Consider the following 15,666-nt stretch of genomic DNA (forward strand, 5'->3'; position numbering starts at 1 on the left):
TTTTACAGTGATCACCACTTATCAAGGCCCGGAAGTCACTCAGGGATAAGGGTTATTGCAAGTACATTACGTTAGTGTGGAGATTTGATGAAGTGTTTACTTAAGGGGGTAGTTCATTAGGAATTTGTTAACATTGGACTTGAAGACATCCAAGTTGTAGTCCGGTGGGAAGCAGGCAGACGGAACTGCGCGGAATGAGTAAAGGCCACATATTCTGCTTCACAAATAGAATGGGCAACAATTTATTGCTTTTTAGTTTTCTAAGAGATCATAGGTCCAGTCTTTGACAGTCTAAAACAATACCCTGTTATACTTTTTCTATCCTCAGAGTTACCCCAATCTGAATCTGAAAATCCTTCTAAATTTAGAGGATATGTAGACTTCTTAAATATTAAAGATTGTTCTTTGGTTCCTTTTAGATAACGAAGGATTTGTTTTGCACGATTAAGGTCCTTAATTGTCGGTTTCGATAAGTTTTGAGATAGTTTTGTTACAGTGTAACATATGTCAGGTCTAGTTGCGATCATCAAGTAGATTAGGCTCCCTACCATTTCCCCGTATATTCGATTATTTATGGATTTTGTTTCGATCCCTATATTTTTATTTATGTCCATTTCGACGGGAGTTGAACGTGGTTTGCAATCTTGCATTCTGAACTTGAGCAGAATTTTTTCAATGTATCGTGGTTGATTCATAGTTATAGTTTCATTTTCACAGGTAAATTTTATACCGAGGAACCATGACAGTCGTCCAAGATCGGCCATTTAAAATTTTTTATTTAATTTATTCTTAACATCTTTTAAAGTGTTGTTGCAGTTTGAGGTGAGTAATATATCGTCAACCCAAAAAACCAAAATCAACAATTTATTACCTATATTTTTGGTATACATGCACGTGTCTACAGGACATTACTTGAATTCCTGTTCTATTAAATAATTATGGCGTGTTAAATTCCAATTGTGTGCACTTTGTTTTAGTCCATATAACGATTTATGCAATTTCCATACACAATTTTTATTTTTCATTTTAAATCCCTCTGGAGGGTAAATATAGATTTCAGTCAATCGGAGCATTTAAATAAGCATTTTTTACATCCATTTGATGTATTTTTAAATTGTATTGAGCGGCAAGTTGTAATAAAATTCTAATTGTTGTTAAATTTGTCGTTGGTGAAAATGTTGCAAAATATTCCACTCCAGAAATTTGTGAAAAACCTTTTGCAACAAATCTTGCTTTAAAAGTTTCATTGCCAAAAGCTGTGATTTTTTTTTTTTTTTTTTTTTTTTTTTTTTTAAATCCCAGCGTGAAAAAATTATATTTTTATCTGTTGGTTTTGCCACTATTTTGTATGTGTTATTTTCAGATAAAGCTTTCAATTCGGATATCATAGCTTGTTCCCATTCTTGGTGATTTTCTGAATTAATCGCCTCATTATAACTTTCCGGTGCATTGTTCAACGAGTAACAGTAATCCACTGCGTAATCTTGTATCTGTTTAATTTGTAAGAAGTCTGGCCTTTTTCGCTCCCTTATTGGGTATCGACGTGTCTGGTTAATATTTTCGTCAGAAGTTCTACTGTAATTGTCATCGTTAATAATTTCATTGTGATTGATTAAGATGCTAGGTAATATTTCACGTTTTTCATCCACTGGATCACAATTTTTAAAATTTAATGTATCATTGAATTTTACACATCTAACCTTTTTTATGGTATTTTGGGTTGGAAAGTAGATAAAATATGCCGGACTGTTTTTATCGTAACCTACAAAAATACCTTTTTCACTTTTAGTATTTAGTTTACTGGTGTTTTCTATTAATGCAAAACAATCAGAACCAAATAGATGCATTCTGTTATTTTTAGGTTTTACACTGCAAAACGCTTCATACAGTGTTTTGCCTAGTCTTCTATTGAACGATCTATTTCTGATATATGCTGCAGCCATTAAAGCGTCCGTCCATAAACTATGCGTTAATTTCGATTCGATAAGTAGGCATCCTGTCATTTCAAAAAGGGGTTCGCCATGTCCTTTCAGCGGTGCCATTTTGAAAGGGGGAATACGGCGCAGATTTCTCGTGTTTAATATGGTGGTTAATTAATAGAATTTTAAAGTCTTTACTAGTAAATTCAGTCCCATTGTCTGAGTGAATACATTTTACTGAGCCGTACGGGGCAATATCAGCTAAATATTTTTTAGTGGTGAGGATAGTGTCGGATTTGTTTTTTTAGAAAATAAACTAGAATTAAACCGGAAAAATCATCAATAAAGTTCAAAACGTACCTTAGATTATTTCTCCCCATCGGGCTGATCGGACCTGTTAAGTCACAATGCACCAGTGAGAGAATTTTTGTAACTTTTTTTGTCTGGCGTTCGGCTTATATATTTCGTCATTTTCCCCTGTGCGCACATATCTCAATTTGGGAGATCGTCTGAAGGTATTATTTTCATGCCTTCGACTACATTTGGTAATTTTTTAATATCAGCTGTATTAGTGTCCTAGAAATTTGTGCCAGGTTTCTAAGCCGTAACAGGCAGTTTTTGAGGGAACCATACTTTTTAAATAATATACTCGGCCATTTTCTTTAATGTCAAATACAGTTCCATTAGGGTATATCAATTTTGACCTGTTCTGGCCAAACTTTATATTCGCGCCTTGTTTAATTGCAGCCTGCACGGAAAATGTCTTTCTTAAATGTAGGTATGAACAAAGCATTTTTTTAGAATACAGTTACAGATTTTGCCTTTATTATTTTTTAGGCATATTTTAGTATCACCTCTTTTCAAGACTATATCATTTATTTAATTACTGTCGGCAAGTTCGATAAAATGACTTTGTGGATTAAAGTTTGAATCAAAATTAATAAAATCAGATTCCTTGGTGATAACGTGTGCTGTAGCACCACAGTCTACAAAGATTTTTACCGGTTGTGGTATTGTCAAAGTTACATGTGAATAGAAATGTATGTTCTTCCTCAAAGTTCTCAACGTTTTTTTACGGAGTCCATTTTAGAGCGTTTATATCAACATTGGAAACTTTTGTGGTTGGGTTGTCCACAATTATAGCAGATAATTTTATTCTTTTTCTTGGGAAAATTACTTTTGGGGAACATGTTACGGTGCGGTGCATAATTTGGTGGTGTCTGTTTTCGAGACACAGTTTTGAAGTTCATAATATTGCTGGAGTTATTATTGTCCATGAACATACGATTAGTCTCTTCGTAACTGCGCAATGCCACTTTAAATTCACTGAAATTTATAGGTTTGTCTTTTTGCATTATAACAGTTGTAAATGATTTAAAATCGGCTGGAAGTCCCTTGAGGGTCATTGATATCAACAAGCTATCGCTTATTATTTCACCTGAGAGTTTTAAGGCATTGACGGTTGTTTCTATCCTTATAATGTAGTCGGTAATAGTTTCATCCTCGTTATATTTCAAAGACATTAGTTCTGTATATAGTGATATAATTTTTGGTTTCCCTTTTGATAAATAATATTCTCTTAATATGTTCAGTGCTTTCCGTCCGTCATCCAATGCATCTCTTATAATCAGAGACAGACTTCTATCGTCTAAGCATTGAATCAGTTCTGCAAAAACAGTCACATTCTTTTCGAGAAATTTGGGGTCATTGGGATTCTCTGTTGGAGATTGTATTACTTTGTGTAGTTTTTGAATCCTTAGATATCCCAGAAATTTTACTTGCCACAATTCAAATTTAGATTCCGATCCGTCCAAGAAAAGATGATGGCTGGGTGCATAACCTGTTAAGGGTTGTGACATTATGTTGAACAAAGATGGCGGCGTAGATCAGATCAGATCAGATCAGATCCTGCCTGTAATTGGCAGTAACCAAGATGGCGGCCAAGAACCAAATGCGGTCCGTGACGTATTTAGCGGCAAACTGATTGAATCCAAAATTCAACAATTTTTATAGTAACTTTGGAAGATTTCCATTGGTTGTTTAGCACAGCTGGTGGTTATAAAAATGATTTGCAAATTTATTTGTATCATGCCCCTATTAAGAGTCAAAAGCATTTTACAACTTCAACAACTGCACATGCGTCAAGCATTTTTCTTTGGATTTGTTTAAATAAAAGAATATCCAATGTGAGATTGCAATCAGCACTGTGGTCCAGTGGATTAGGAGGTTGTCTTATAAATAGGGCTAGGACAACAGCATATTCTTTTCATTGTTTTGACTCTCGAGTGTGTATCTGTTATCTTATATGCTTTTATATAGAGTGACGTGGTTTTCAGTTGATTAACTGTGTCAAGTCAAAAAACAATAACAATATTCTGTTTCATAGCCCTGTTTATAAGCATTAGTTTTGAGGTTTGTGTACACTTACCACTCGTTTTTGTTTTGTTTTTTTCTTTTTGCATTTAAACAGGGTTGTTTTGTAATTTTGGCGGCTAATAACAAAAACAATTTCCTTATTTCGATTTATTTATTTTTTTTTTTATCAGAGGCTTAAATCAACTATGGGTTAAATTTTTATTTAAAAGAAACAAAAATTCCAATCCAATTATGATTCTTTAATTAAAAAAAAAAAAAAATTCTTTCATTTACATTTTTCAAGTTTTTTTTTCTTTTACATTTAAACAGGATTAAAAGATTTTTTAAAAAATATTTTTTGTTTTTTACTGTGTATTATTTATTTGGCATTTTTTTTTATTGACGGTTAATTAAATTAAAACATTTTTCTTATTTCGAGGATTGCATAAATCATTTTTTTTTATTTTTTTTTTACTTTGTAACTGCTTATTTCTTTTTTTCTTTTAATATCGCAATAAGTCATAAGTAATCATTTTTAAAACATAAAATCGTTTATTTTGACTAAAATAAATTCTACTTTTTTCCAGTACGTTGCAACAGACCGGAAAGTCATGCACGCATGAACTAAAACTATGTTTATATAATGCTTATTTTGCAATGTGTTGATGTCATAAAAATTCATGTTTATGTGGGAAAAAAATGTAACTTTTTGTCTTCTTCTCCTCTTCCCGTTCCACATTTGAGCCTAACTAGTGCTGCTCATTTTTTTTTCTCAAGTCGCACGCAAACTCCCTGCTATTTTGATTAAAAGAAAAGTTGTTTTGATTTATTGGGTGGGTGGGGAGTGGGAGTTCTATTTCATGGGCAACATTAGACACCCACTTGCAAGTTTACTTATAAATTACATTTTAAAAGTTAAAAAAAAAAAAAAAAAAAAAAAGGGGGAACACGATTCGATTTATAGTAAAATTGAACTTTATTCAATATAAAAAAAAAAATTATGCATGTAAAATTCTGTTTGAAGCAGAAAGCAATGAAATGTTGCAAAACATGAAATATGAATTTAGGTAATAAACAATTATTAAACAATCAACTTAAAATCAAACAAAAGTTTTAAAAATTAAAACAAACGGCAATAAATAATTTTTTAATGTAAACAAATAACAATATTTAAAAAAAAATTAAAATTAACATTATTTTTTAAAAATCAAAACCAACAATAAATAATTTTTTAAAACAAATGAACAATAAATTAATTTAAGTGAAACACGAACGATAATTTAACAAAAATAAGTTAATAAAAATTTAATTCAAACAAATGATGTTAATATAAACAAAGTTACTAGTGCGGAAATATTTCAAACATTAAATATTAAAACATTAAATATTAAAACATTATAAAAATCTGTAGAATTTAATTAAAAATTAATTTTTTTTTTTTTTTTTTTTTTTTTTTTTACTGATATTGTCATTCTTTTTGTGAGGATAAAAACATTTTTTTTTTTTTTTTTTTTCAACTGACTTAGTGACGTGTTTTTTGACACCAACAAACATACAGTTAAAGAAAAAAATAAACTTTATTAATAAGAATAATGAACTTAATGATTTATTTGATAAATAATTAATATATATGATGGTAGGTAGGATCGAACCCGAAGCCCTGAGGCGAAGTTTGAAAATAAAATCGGCCAGCCAGAATGAGTTACTGAAAGATGTTTGAATTTATTTAAGTAAGAACCAAATTGACAGGTGCGCGCACGGAAGTCGTAGTGTTACGACGACGTAGAGGTCAGTGACCAGGTTTGTTATAAGCGAACTAAAAAAAGAAAATAATGTTAAAACTTAAGCGAGGGGGGGGGAGGTAATCAAAACATTGAAAAAAAAAACACAAAAAAAACTAACGTAAGGCAAATGAACGATGTTAAATGTAAAAATCGGAAAACAGAAAAATGAACACGTGAAAAATGGCTTAAATAAGCCTGTTTCAATATTAAAATTTAAAAATTCGGTGGGACCTGGGTGTTTTTTGGGTGTGTGGTCGGGGGTGGATAAGCGAAGTAAAAAAAAAAAAAACAGAAAAATGAACGTTACATGAAAAATGGCTTAAAGAACACTGGTTCAATATTTAAATTTAAAAAATCGAAAAAAATAAAAAAAGACATCTCGCACCACGATTTGAACCCAAAACGTTTAGATAACGAACCAACTGAGCTAACGCGACGTACATGAAATTTAGTCAGTTCTTTAAGTATTTAAAGTAAATCAGGTCATGACGTCATCTGACGCATGTGTAGAACCGGTCGTCGTCATGAGAGGACCGTTTTTTGCTGACCTGGAATGGAAGACTTCCATTAAAGCAGTTGCTAAGGTTGCTAGAAAAATGGCTGCATCATTCTATCGCTCCTGAAACTATCTCACTCCTGATGCAATCCTCTACCTGTATAAAATCCAAATATCTATATATATAAAAGGCAAAATGTGTGTGACCATTTCATGTATGTCTCGCAAAGGCTTCTTTCGCACACGCTCCCGGGGTCGTTACGGTCGCTTAGAACTGTTTATATAGCCCCTAGATAATATCTACGATTTGGGAACGCGGGTCGCCTCTACATTTATTTATGTCGACTTTTATGAGATTCGCGCTATTTCGCTTTGTCGCCTGTTTGTCTTGCTTTTTAGTATAAATAAAGTGAAACTAAATTCAAACGGAGGTGTTCTTGGCATCGCGCCGGGAAACGTCCAGAAGCAATCAGCTTTGATCAATGTGAGGACAAACTCCTCTTATATCAGACAATTGCTATTCAATCTGGACAATGGGGAGCTGGTTTCCGCCTCCCCAACATCTGTTGGGGGAAAAAAACAGTCAAAGTTGGGTAAACAAACCCAAACGCTTAACTGCGTGACTTCTATTTGACCTCATTAATTAGGTCAAATAGAAGCAGCAGAGTTAATTTTTATTGCGCCCACCTGTTTTTAATACTTAAATAAATAAATTCAAACGTTTTCTGTTGTATGTCGTGGCGGCCCAGTGGTTAACGTTGCACAGTTTTTTTGTTTTATTTTCATACTTTCATTTCCAACTTTGCTTCAAGGGTTCGGATTCAATCCTCATACTCACCTACCAAAACTGTTTTTTTATTTTACCCCCCCCCCCCGGGAGTTTGGATTTACCCAAAACCACACACCCCTCAAAACACCCGGGCATCGCCGGGTACCCCCCACTAGCATGTCCTAAAATGGAGTACTGTTGCCACATCTGGGGAGGAGCCACTTGAAGACCCTATCCTATTTTGACAAAGTTCAAAATTGGCTTTGAAATCTGATAAGTGATGCCCTTTTCTCCTCTTTGCTACTTCTTTTCCACAGAAAAGATGTTGCGAGCTTGGCTCGACTCTATTGTTATTTTCATGGCAGGTACTCGGAACTTCAATCTCTTTTTCCCCTCCCCCACCAAACTTTCACAGAAAGCACTCGCCTAGCTATAACCACTATCAACAATTTCCCTCACTCTTTATCTGTACTTAAATCGAAATGCAAATTCCATGAACAAAGCTTCTTTCCTATGACTGCCTAGGCTGTGGAACTTTGTTTTGCTTTCCGACTGACTACTACATGAGCACCTTCAAATCCAATAGAAACAAATCCTATTTGAGCCATCCCATTAAATAGTCAATTTCTACCAAATTTCCATCATCATACATGCATTAATCCTTCAGGCCATGATAAGTGCTGATTTTCCTGTAAAAAAAAAAAAAAAAAAGTAACATATGTATTTTTCTTTCTCCTCAGTAACAGCAAATGCTGATGATAGACAATCACAAGTTCTCTTGTAAATAAACTATATTAATATCAATTCCAAATGTACATTCACACTGGCATGTGTTTTATTTAATAGATTAATATTTCTACATTTTAAAGACACCAGAGAGTTGATAATATAAAACATTTATAAAGCCAATTTTGATGCCAAAGATTTATTTTTTTTTATAAATGAAAAATAAATAAAATATTTTAGTTGATTCCTGACTAATCATCAGTGAATTAGACATTTTTTTTTTCTGTTTATTTGCTGTTACCAATTGACAATGAAAAAAATATCTCTGAGGATATTGGATTTATTTTTCATAAAAAATCTTTAGCACTCAGATTGGCTTTATAAATATTTTCTAATGTTTTCCAATCTCTGGTGTTTTTAAAATGTAGAAATCAATAGATATTTTTTTTTAATTTGTTGTTGTCATGCGCACATCAGTTAAAATTTTCACATATATACATATATATATAAATAAAAAGGAACAAACCGTATTATGTGTTCATCAACGTTTCATCTTTATTCCGAGACTTCCTCTGGATGAATGAGATTAAGAAACAAAAAATATCAGTACAAAATATTTGAAAATGTTTCACGTGCAAAGTATATATATATATATATATATATATATATAAGTAGTGGAGTTCTTGTGTGTGTCTGTGTATGTCACTCTCCTACAGCCCATATCACTGGACTGATCATAACCAGACCTGGCATGGTGATAGTCACCCACCTAGGGATGGTGCACACCATTCATTTTTCAAGGTCAAAGATTAAGGTCATATTTGGTGCAGCTTTTCATAACTCTACCACCTAGGGATGGTGACTAACTTCAACTAGGTGTGCACCATTCCTAGGTGGGGGAGTTTATGAAGAGCCACACTAACTATAACCTTAACCCAAGATCTTGACCTTGAAAAATTTAACACTGTATTTTTAAAGAATTTTTGAATATGAAAAAAAAAAAAAAAAAATTTTTCAATATGTTTGATGCATACATCCTTGTAAAGGTGATTGTCAATTTCTGATATCAAGTATTACACTGCTGTGAATTGATTTTTCACCCTCTATATTCGACAATGCTGTTCATGAGTTCAGTTCATTTCAAGTATTATAAGACGGTCGACACCTATTACATTTCAATAGGTTTTTCAATTCAATAGGTTTATTGATTTGCTTTTTCCTTTGCTTTGCTCTGATACACTTGAATTAACATTTTATTTTAGCCAGATATATTCACGCACATTTTTGAAAATTTATTAAGCATTATCTGTTCACGTAAACAATGCTATCTTATTATAAGTATGTAGATTTAACTGATAATTTTAATCTTTACTCTTTTTAAAAAATCTTTGTTTTAATTTTTACAGTTTTCCCCTCCCTCCCTCCCCTCCTGTGACGTGACAATGTGGCCCTCCCTGACTTTCATACTCTGTGGAGCATTTGTTTGCTATATCGGCTTCTCATTAATGGTATTGGTGGATATCTTCTTTCCTAAGTCATGCACCACACCTCCTTGTTTGAAGTCATACTTGTCAATCAAGCCTCCACCAGAATTTGAGGTAAGTTATTTGACTTTTTGTTCTTTTTTATTAAAACTGATCAGGATTAAAAACAAGTATAAAGACCAAGAAATGACTATACTGAGTTGCATCAGTTAAAAATGTATCTTTCCTTTTTTATCTCTAGCTAAAAGTGTATACTTCTCCAAAAGTGAAATCTCCTAGTGAATTGGACATGACCTTAATATGGAATTATAACAATTTCACCTTGAAGGAGGCTGTAGACAAGTAAGTTGCTAGTATTTAACAACTTTATTCTCATTGTGTGTGTGTGTGTGTGTTTGTATATATTTGTTGACATCTAGTTTTATGATATTGCTCTGAAGCTAAAAATTAGAACTTACATCCTAGTATATTTATGACTTCCAGAGTACAGCATATGACTTATTTTTTATCCATTGAAATCTGAATGTCGTACATATATTTCACTAAATTAAAAAGTTAAAGAAAATGAACCAAATGTTGAATGTTTGTGTATTTCTTTTAATTTCAATTTTAACATTTTGCTTTTGATTTTTTTTTTTTTTTTTTTTTGTTAAAAATTGTTTGTGTGCTAATTTAATTGTTATATGGATATCTTGATTAACTCTATACAAAATTTAATTCCTATATTAATATATTCATGCCATAATCTTTATTGATATGGAATTAACCAACTGAATTACTTTATGAAGTAACATTAAAAAATGTTTTTCAGTGAATTGTATACAGTACTCATTAATACTAAGTTGTTTTCAATATTTGAATTTAAAAAATGTTATAGCGATAAAAAGGGGAATAATCCACCCCTTATAGATCCTTAAAAAGACTAGAGGACAGAGGGGGAAAAAGCAACATGGTGAACATTGACGGACATTCAATATTGTTTGTAATTTAAGATTTTTGTCTCAAATAAATTGTGTTAAAATACAATGAGCTTGTCTGCTTGTTATTAGAATATCCTACGATCTTTATCTGATAATTTTTTCTGAACACCACAAAATTTGGCAGCAAAGATGAGATTAGATTAAATACCAGATCTCAAAAACAAAAAATGCAGTCTAAAAAAAAAAAGAAATCTTCAGAAAAAATATTTTCTGCACACAGAAAAAAATCTTTTGCTCAATTTTTTTTTTTTTTGCGTGAACACATGAAAAAAACTATTTCCACAATTTTTTTTTTTCGACTTGTTCATGCTCAAAATAAAATATTTTCTAATTCTCTTGCGATGATGTCTGCTGTTTCTGCTTGAATCTCTCTCCAAATAGCAAATCTCCTTCGACCACAATCTACCATAGATAAGTATACTTCTCCTTTATAGTGGGTGATGTCAATTGACAACTGCGTCCAATCGGCAGACACTTGAACCTTCACTGGTTCATAAATGATTGATGGTGGGTCGATTGTGCAACATTGATCAGTTTCTGACTACTTTTTTTCACACCATCTCTCATCACCCCTGCGTAGACCTTCCACACTAGATAAAGCGTTCTTTCTACTCCTACGTGGTGTAGCTCATGCAATTCCTTCACTTTATCTTGAGCGACACAGCATGCTGCTGTAGTTACCCCTTCTGGTTTAAGCCAACTTTTTTTTCACCTTAGTACATCAGCCTTATTTTTACTAGAGGGCACAAATGTTACTTTAAGTCAAATTCATCATTTATCTCAGAATCGCTAAACGTCGTAGTATAATGAATTCTGCTGATCCTTTTGTTCAAATCCTTTTCTCATCAGTTATCATAGAATCAACCCAACTATGAACAGTAACTGAATCAGTTCGGATCTCAATTTCTTTCATTTCAATGCCAGGTTCACACCCTTTATCATTGCTTCCAACTCAGCTACATGGAAGTGATTATAATCATATTTCTTTCTTAGCCATGCTGCATCTTCAACTATCACGCCATCAATTTCAACACATACGCTAATGGCCATGCTACTTGCATCACACCATAAAATGCCTTTTTCTAATTTGGGAAGCTGCCATCTTCCTCAAACCAGGCCTCTTTGTAGAACCTCTTCCACAACTTCTTGTAACACACAAACCGTATTGCTATCCATCATATCTTTCCAACCAGTTCCGTCTGCTCTTCTTTTCAAATGGCTGCAAGTGGTTCTAAGCCATCAAGATATTGGTCCACTAGTTTTCCACAGGCAAGTCCTACTGAGGTCAGAACATAACTGAGTGGACGCTCTAACGAGAGAACCACAGCGATGGTTTGATCTGATCAAAAAAGCAGTTGAACCTTCGTACTGTGAGAGAGCCATGTTACCAAGTAAATACGACTTTGGCTGGATGAAGTCTGTCTATCACCAAAATGACAGCGAGTTCTCGACCCGGAGTGCAAGGTTGATTATCATTAATGAGGCATGTGGTGATTCCTCTGAAGAAGACTGTCTTTTTTTTTTTTTTTTTTTTTTTTTTTTTTTTTTTTTACACACTGATCACCACTTATCAAGGCCCGGAAGCCACTCAGGGATAAGGGTTATTGTAAGTACATTACGTAAGTGTGGAGATTTGATGAAGTGTTTACTTAAGGGGGCGGTTCATTAGGAATTTGTTAACGTTGGACTTGAAGACATCCAAGTTGTAGTCCGGTGGGAAGCAGGCAGACGGAACAGTCTGCACCAAATAACACTTCTCTAGATGAGTCATCCAAGGAGGAAGTATCTTTACCTTGAAGGAGTGCTAGACGATAAAGACCAGCTCCAAGTTGTCATCTATGTGATCATCAGATCACAAGGGGGTGTAGCGGAACTGAACAACAATCTGTTAGTTCTGCAGAGTTGACAAAATAGAATTTACAAAAAAAATCACTCTCATTTGAACTCGGAATCTGTCCAGTACAAAAAAAAAAAGATATGCAAATTTTGGTACTGTCGGGATTAAAAGTGACTGCATATAAGGACAGTTTTTTTTGCAAGAGTGACAGAATGTAATCTCATTGATGCAATCGAACGTAATTGTGATTTTGTGAAGAAGAGAAGTATATGACTTAACTTCATGGGCGACAAAAAACGAGTATGGAAAAATTCTGATCCTTTTTTTGTCTTCAAATATCCAATGATCCTGACATCCAAATTTTCTCTGAATACAACAAAAAATATCTTAGTCTCCATGATACTGAATGTATGCAGAGAGCCAAGATTGCAGGTTTGGGTTTAAATATAGACAAAAATCTTCCTCTTGACCCCAAGAAATGGTGAGGCTGGCATTTTGGCATTAGCTTGGTTGCATACTCTGCCAATGGTTTTTTCTTCTCCAAAATCAGTTGTACACTCAAATTTTTGAGAGACGAGTGTACCCTATTATTTAACTCCTAGCTTTTGAGGCGAAGTCATGCCTTTTCTAAGGATATTAGAGCAAGTGATTAAATAAGAATGTTCAAATTTGACAACCATCAGAATTTTTAACTAAAAAATCGCTAAAAGATTTATCTCATTTGAAAGAAATTTTCAGCATTTATTCAGAAATGTGTTTTTTTTTTTAATATATTTTTGTTTTTTATTTTAATGGATGAATGAAATTACTTTTTTATAAAACACTTTAAATTACTTACTCATTTACTTTTGTGTGTATCACTCAGATTCAACTATAAGAAAATTTCTTCAAACGAAATTTGGCTCAAAACAAAAAAATTACATTATTTTAATTTGTTTTGAAGAATACTTTAAGTAAAATTTGTAAACCTTTCTCTTCTTAAATAAGCCACAAAATGGTTGGTATGTCATAGAATACAAAACAAATTTTATGGCTTGATATATAAATGCTAAAATAATATTGACTTCTGTTAAGAAAATCATGTATTTTATGATAGGATATTTTTTTATTAATAAGTCACCACTTATTAAGACCAAGAAGCCATGTGAGGATAAGGATTAATGAGATGGAAAGAATATTGAGAGGATTGAAAATGATGAATGAACATATTAAAAAAAAAAAAAAAAAATCACCAAAATCATATGCACAACATCGCTTCAGTATAAGTTATGATAGAAAAGAGAAATAATAATTAATAAAAAAAACTAACAACTTTCTGTCTATTTGATCTGGTTGTATTTTCTATTATTGTATTAATTATTGCAATTCTCATTGTTCTGTTTTCACTCTAGACATTTGAATGTAAGCATTCCTTTAAAGACGAGAAACAATGGTTCTTTGTATGCACATATTTTCTTTCACCTGCGTGGAAGAGAGCCCTTTTTGGATAAGCATACCATCCATACGTGGGTCCCCTTAACATCATTCACAGTCCCCCAGTCTAAAGTGGTCAACCTGCTTACTGATAAAGCACCTGTAAGTATTTCTTTTAAAACCTGCTTAGAATTTTTTTCTTCGGTTTTTCTTGATTATTTCTTTTTTTTTTTTCTTTTTAGGTAGTTTTTTTTTTATTTTTTATTTTGCTTATGTGTAAAAAGTGATTATAGGAAATAAAACAGGTTAATGTAAAGAAGGAACCATGCTTCCTTAATAAGTAATGCTTCTGACCCACTTCCCATAGCAGTAGAGCAACGAAACTTGACACAGTTATTAGTTTTTCTCTACATAGGAACCACCCAGAGTTATGCATTTCTTCCATCGTTTGATGCAGCTCTGGAGACCGTTTTTTTTTTTTTTTAAAGAACATTCCAGGTTGGTTCTCCAACCATGACGTGACTTCAGAAATCAAGGCTGCATCATCTGGGGAATACTTTCTTTTCAAAAACAATTTCATGGCTGGGAAGAGGTGAAAGTCAGAGGGTGCAAGGTGAGGAGAGTAGGGAGGATGGGCGAGGATTTCATAACCACACGCCCGTGTTTCTGATCTGGCGATATGCAAGTTGTGGACCAGAGCATTGTCCTGCAGGAGGAGGGTACCTTTGCTGATCTTGCCCTGCCTCTTGATTTTGATAGCTTCCCTTAATTTCCTCAAAAGTGAAGCATAATAGGCTCCTGTAATTGTAGTACCCTTTGCCAGGAAATCTGTCATCACTACTCTGTCCTGGTCCCAGAAGACTGTGAGCATGACTTTGCCAGCGGAGGGCTGCACCCTTGCCTTCTTTGGAGGTGGTGAGTCCAAGTGCTTCCATTGCATTGACTGGATCATAGTAATGGACCCAGGTTTCATCCTGTGTAATCAGTCTTTTGAAAAACTTTGACTCATCTTCTTGGCACATCTCCAAATTCATCCTCGAGCACTCAACGCGTTCTCGCTTCTGGAATGGTGTGAGCAACCTGGAAATCCATCTGGCAGACACCTTATGCATATGCAAATGGTCATGAATGATAGTTTCCACAGACCCTGTACTAATCTTGACATCTTGTGCTATTTGGCGAATAGTAATGCGCCGATCTTCCAAAATGGCAGCCTCAACTTGATGGACAGGCCTCATCAATGGCAGAAGGGGGGGGGGACCAGGTCTGGGAGCTGTTTCCACAGCCTTCCGGCCACATTTGAATTCATGATGCCAATGTTTTACAAGATCATATTGTAATGTTATGACCCTTTAGGTTGTGATCATAGCGTAGTATCTGTTAACTGTGGCAAGCGGGGTCAAGGGTCAAAACATTATTGTTATTGTTTTCTTGTTAATTGATTTGAGCGACGGATGGTCGCTTGATCAGTTATTATGATTAGAAGAATAAACAATTAAATTGCGAAAGAAATGATTGACGTGTGAATCGCAAAAAGAATGTGAAAATAGAAAATATATGTAAACATTATTTTGAGGTTTTGAATAAACAAATAACTAGGTTGATTAGATTGGTATGAGACGTAAGAGAACACGTGATGTAGTTAGTTTTGGAGAGATTCAGAGAGTTGAGGATTGACCACCAGAGCAGACAGACGTCTAAACAAGGGTGGACAGACAGCTAGGAGTGGGCTGTAAGAATAGAAAATTTAGAAACTGCAGATACTGTGAAAACCATTTGAGACAACTGTAATAAATTTATATTATAAAAATATAGAGTTATTTTAATGGTTTCACAAATAAGAACAGTTGTCTCAATTATATGGTGCTGATCGCTTCATGGTTTGTCACGGAGCAGCAGGAAG

At 33.6% G+C, this 15,666-nt stretch overlaps 1 protein-coding gene across 2 annotated transcripts in view; it reads left to right on the plus strand.

The window, feature by feature from the left end:
* LOC145277802 (lipid scramblase CLPTM1L-like) overlaps nucleotides 1-15,666 on the plus strand; it is a 54,798-nt gene that overhangs the window by 12,259 nt on the left and 26,873 nt on the right. For both annotated transcript variants that reach the window (XM_080129653.1, XM_080129654.1), the window contains exons 2-4: nucleotides 9,456-9,647; nucleotides 9,775-9,875; nucleotides 13,742-13,925. In XM_080129653.1, the coding sequence (XP_079985779.1) occupies nucleotides 9,492-9,647; nucleotides 9,775-9,875; nucleotides 13,742-13,925 (441 nt within the window). In that variant the 5' untranslated portion in view covers nucleotides 9,456-9,491. The remainder of the gene's footprint in view (nucleotides 1-9,455; nucleotides 9,648-9,774; nucleotides 9,876-13,741; nucleotides 13,926-15,666) is intronic.

The sequence above is a fragment of the Euprymna scolopes genome, chromosome 6 (assembly GCF_053919585.1).
Source record: "Euprymna scolopes isolate OS-2025 chromosome 6, ASM5391958v1, whole genome shotgun sequence".
Classification (NCBI taxonomy): Eukaryota; Metazoa; Mollusca; class Cephalopoda; order Sepiida; family Sepiolidae; genus Euprymna; species Euprymna scolopes.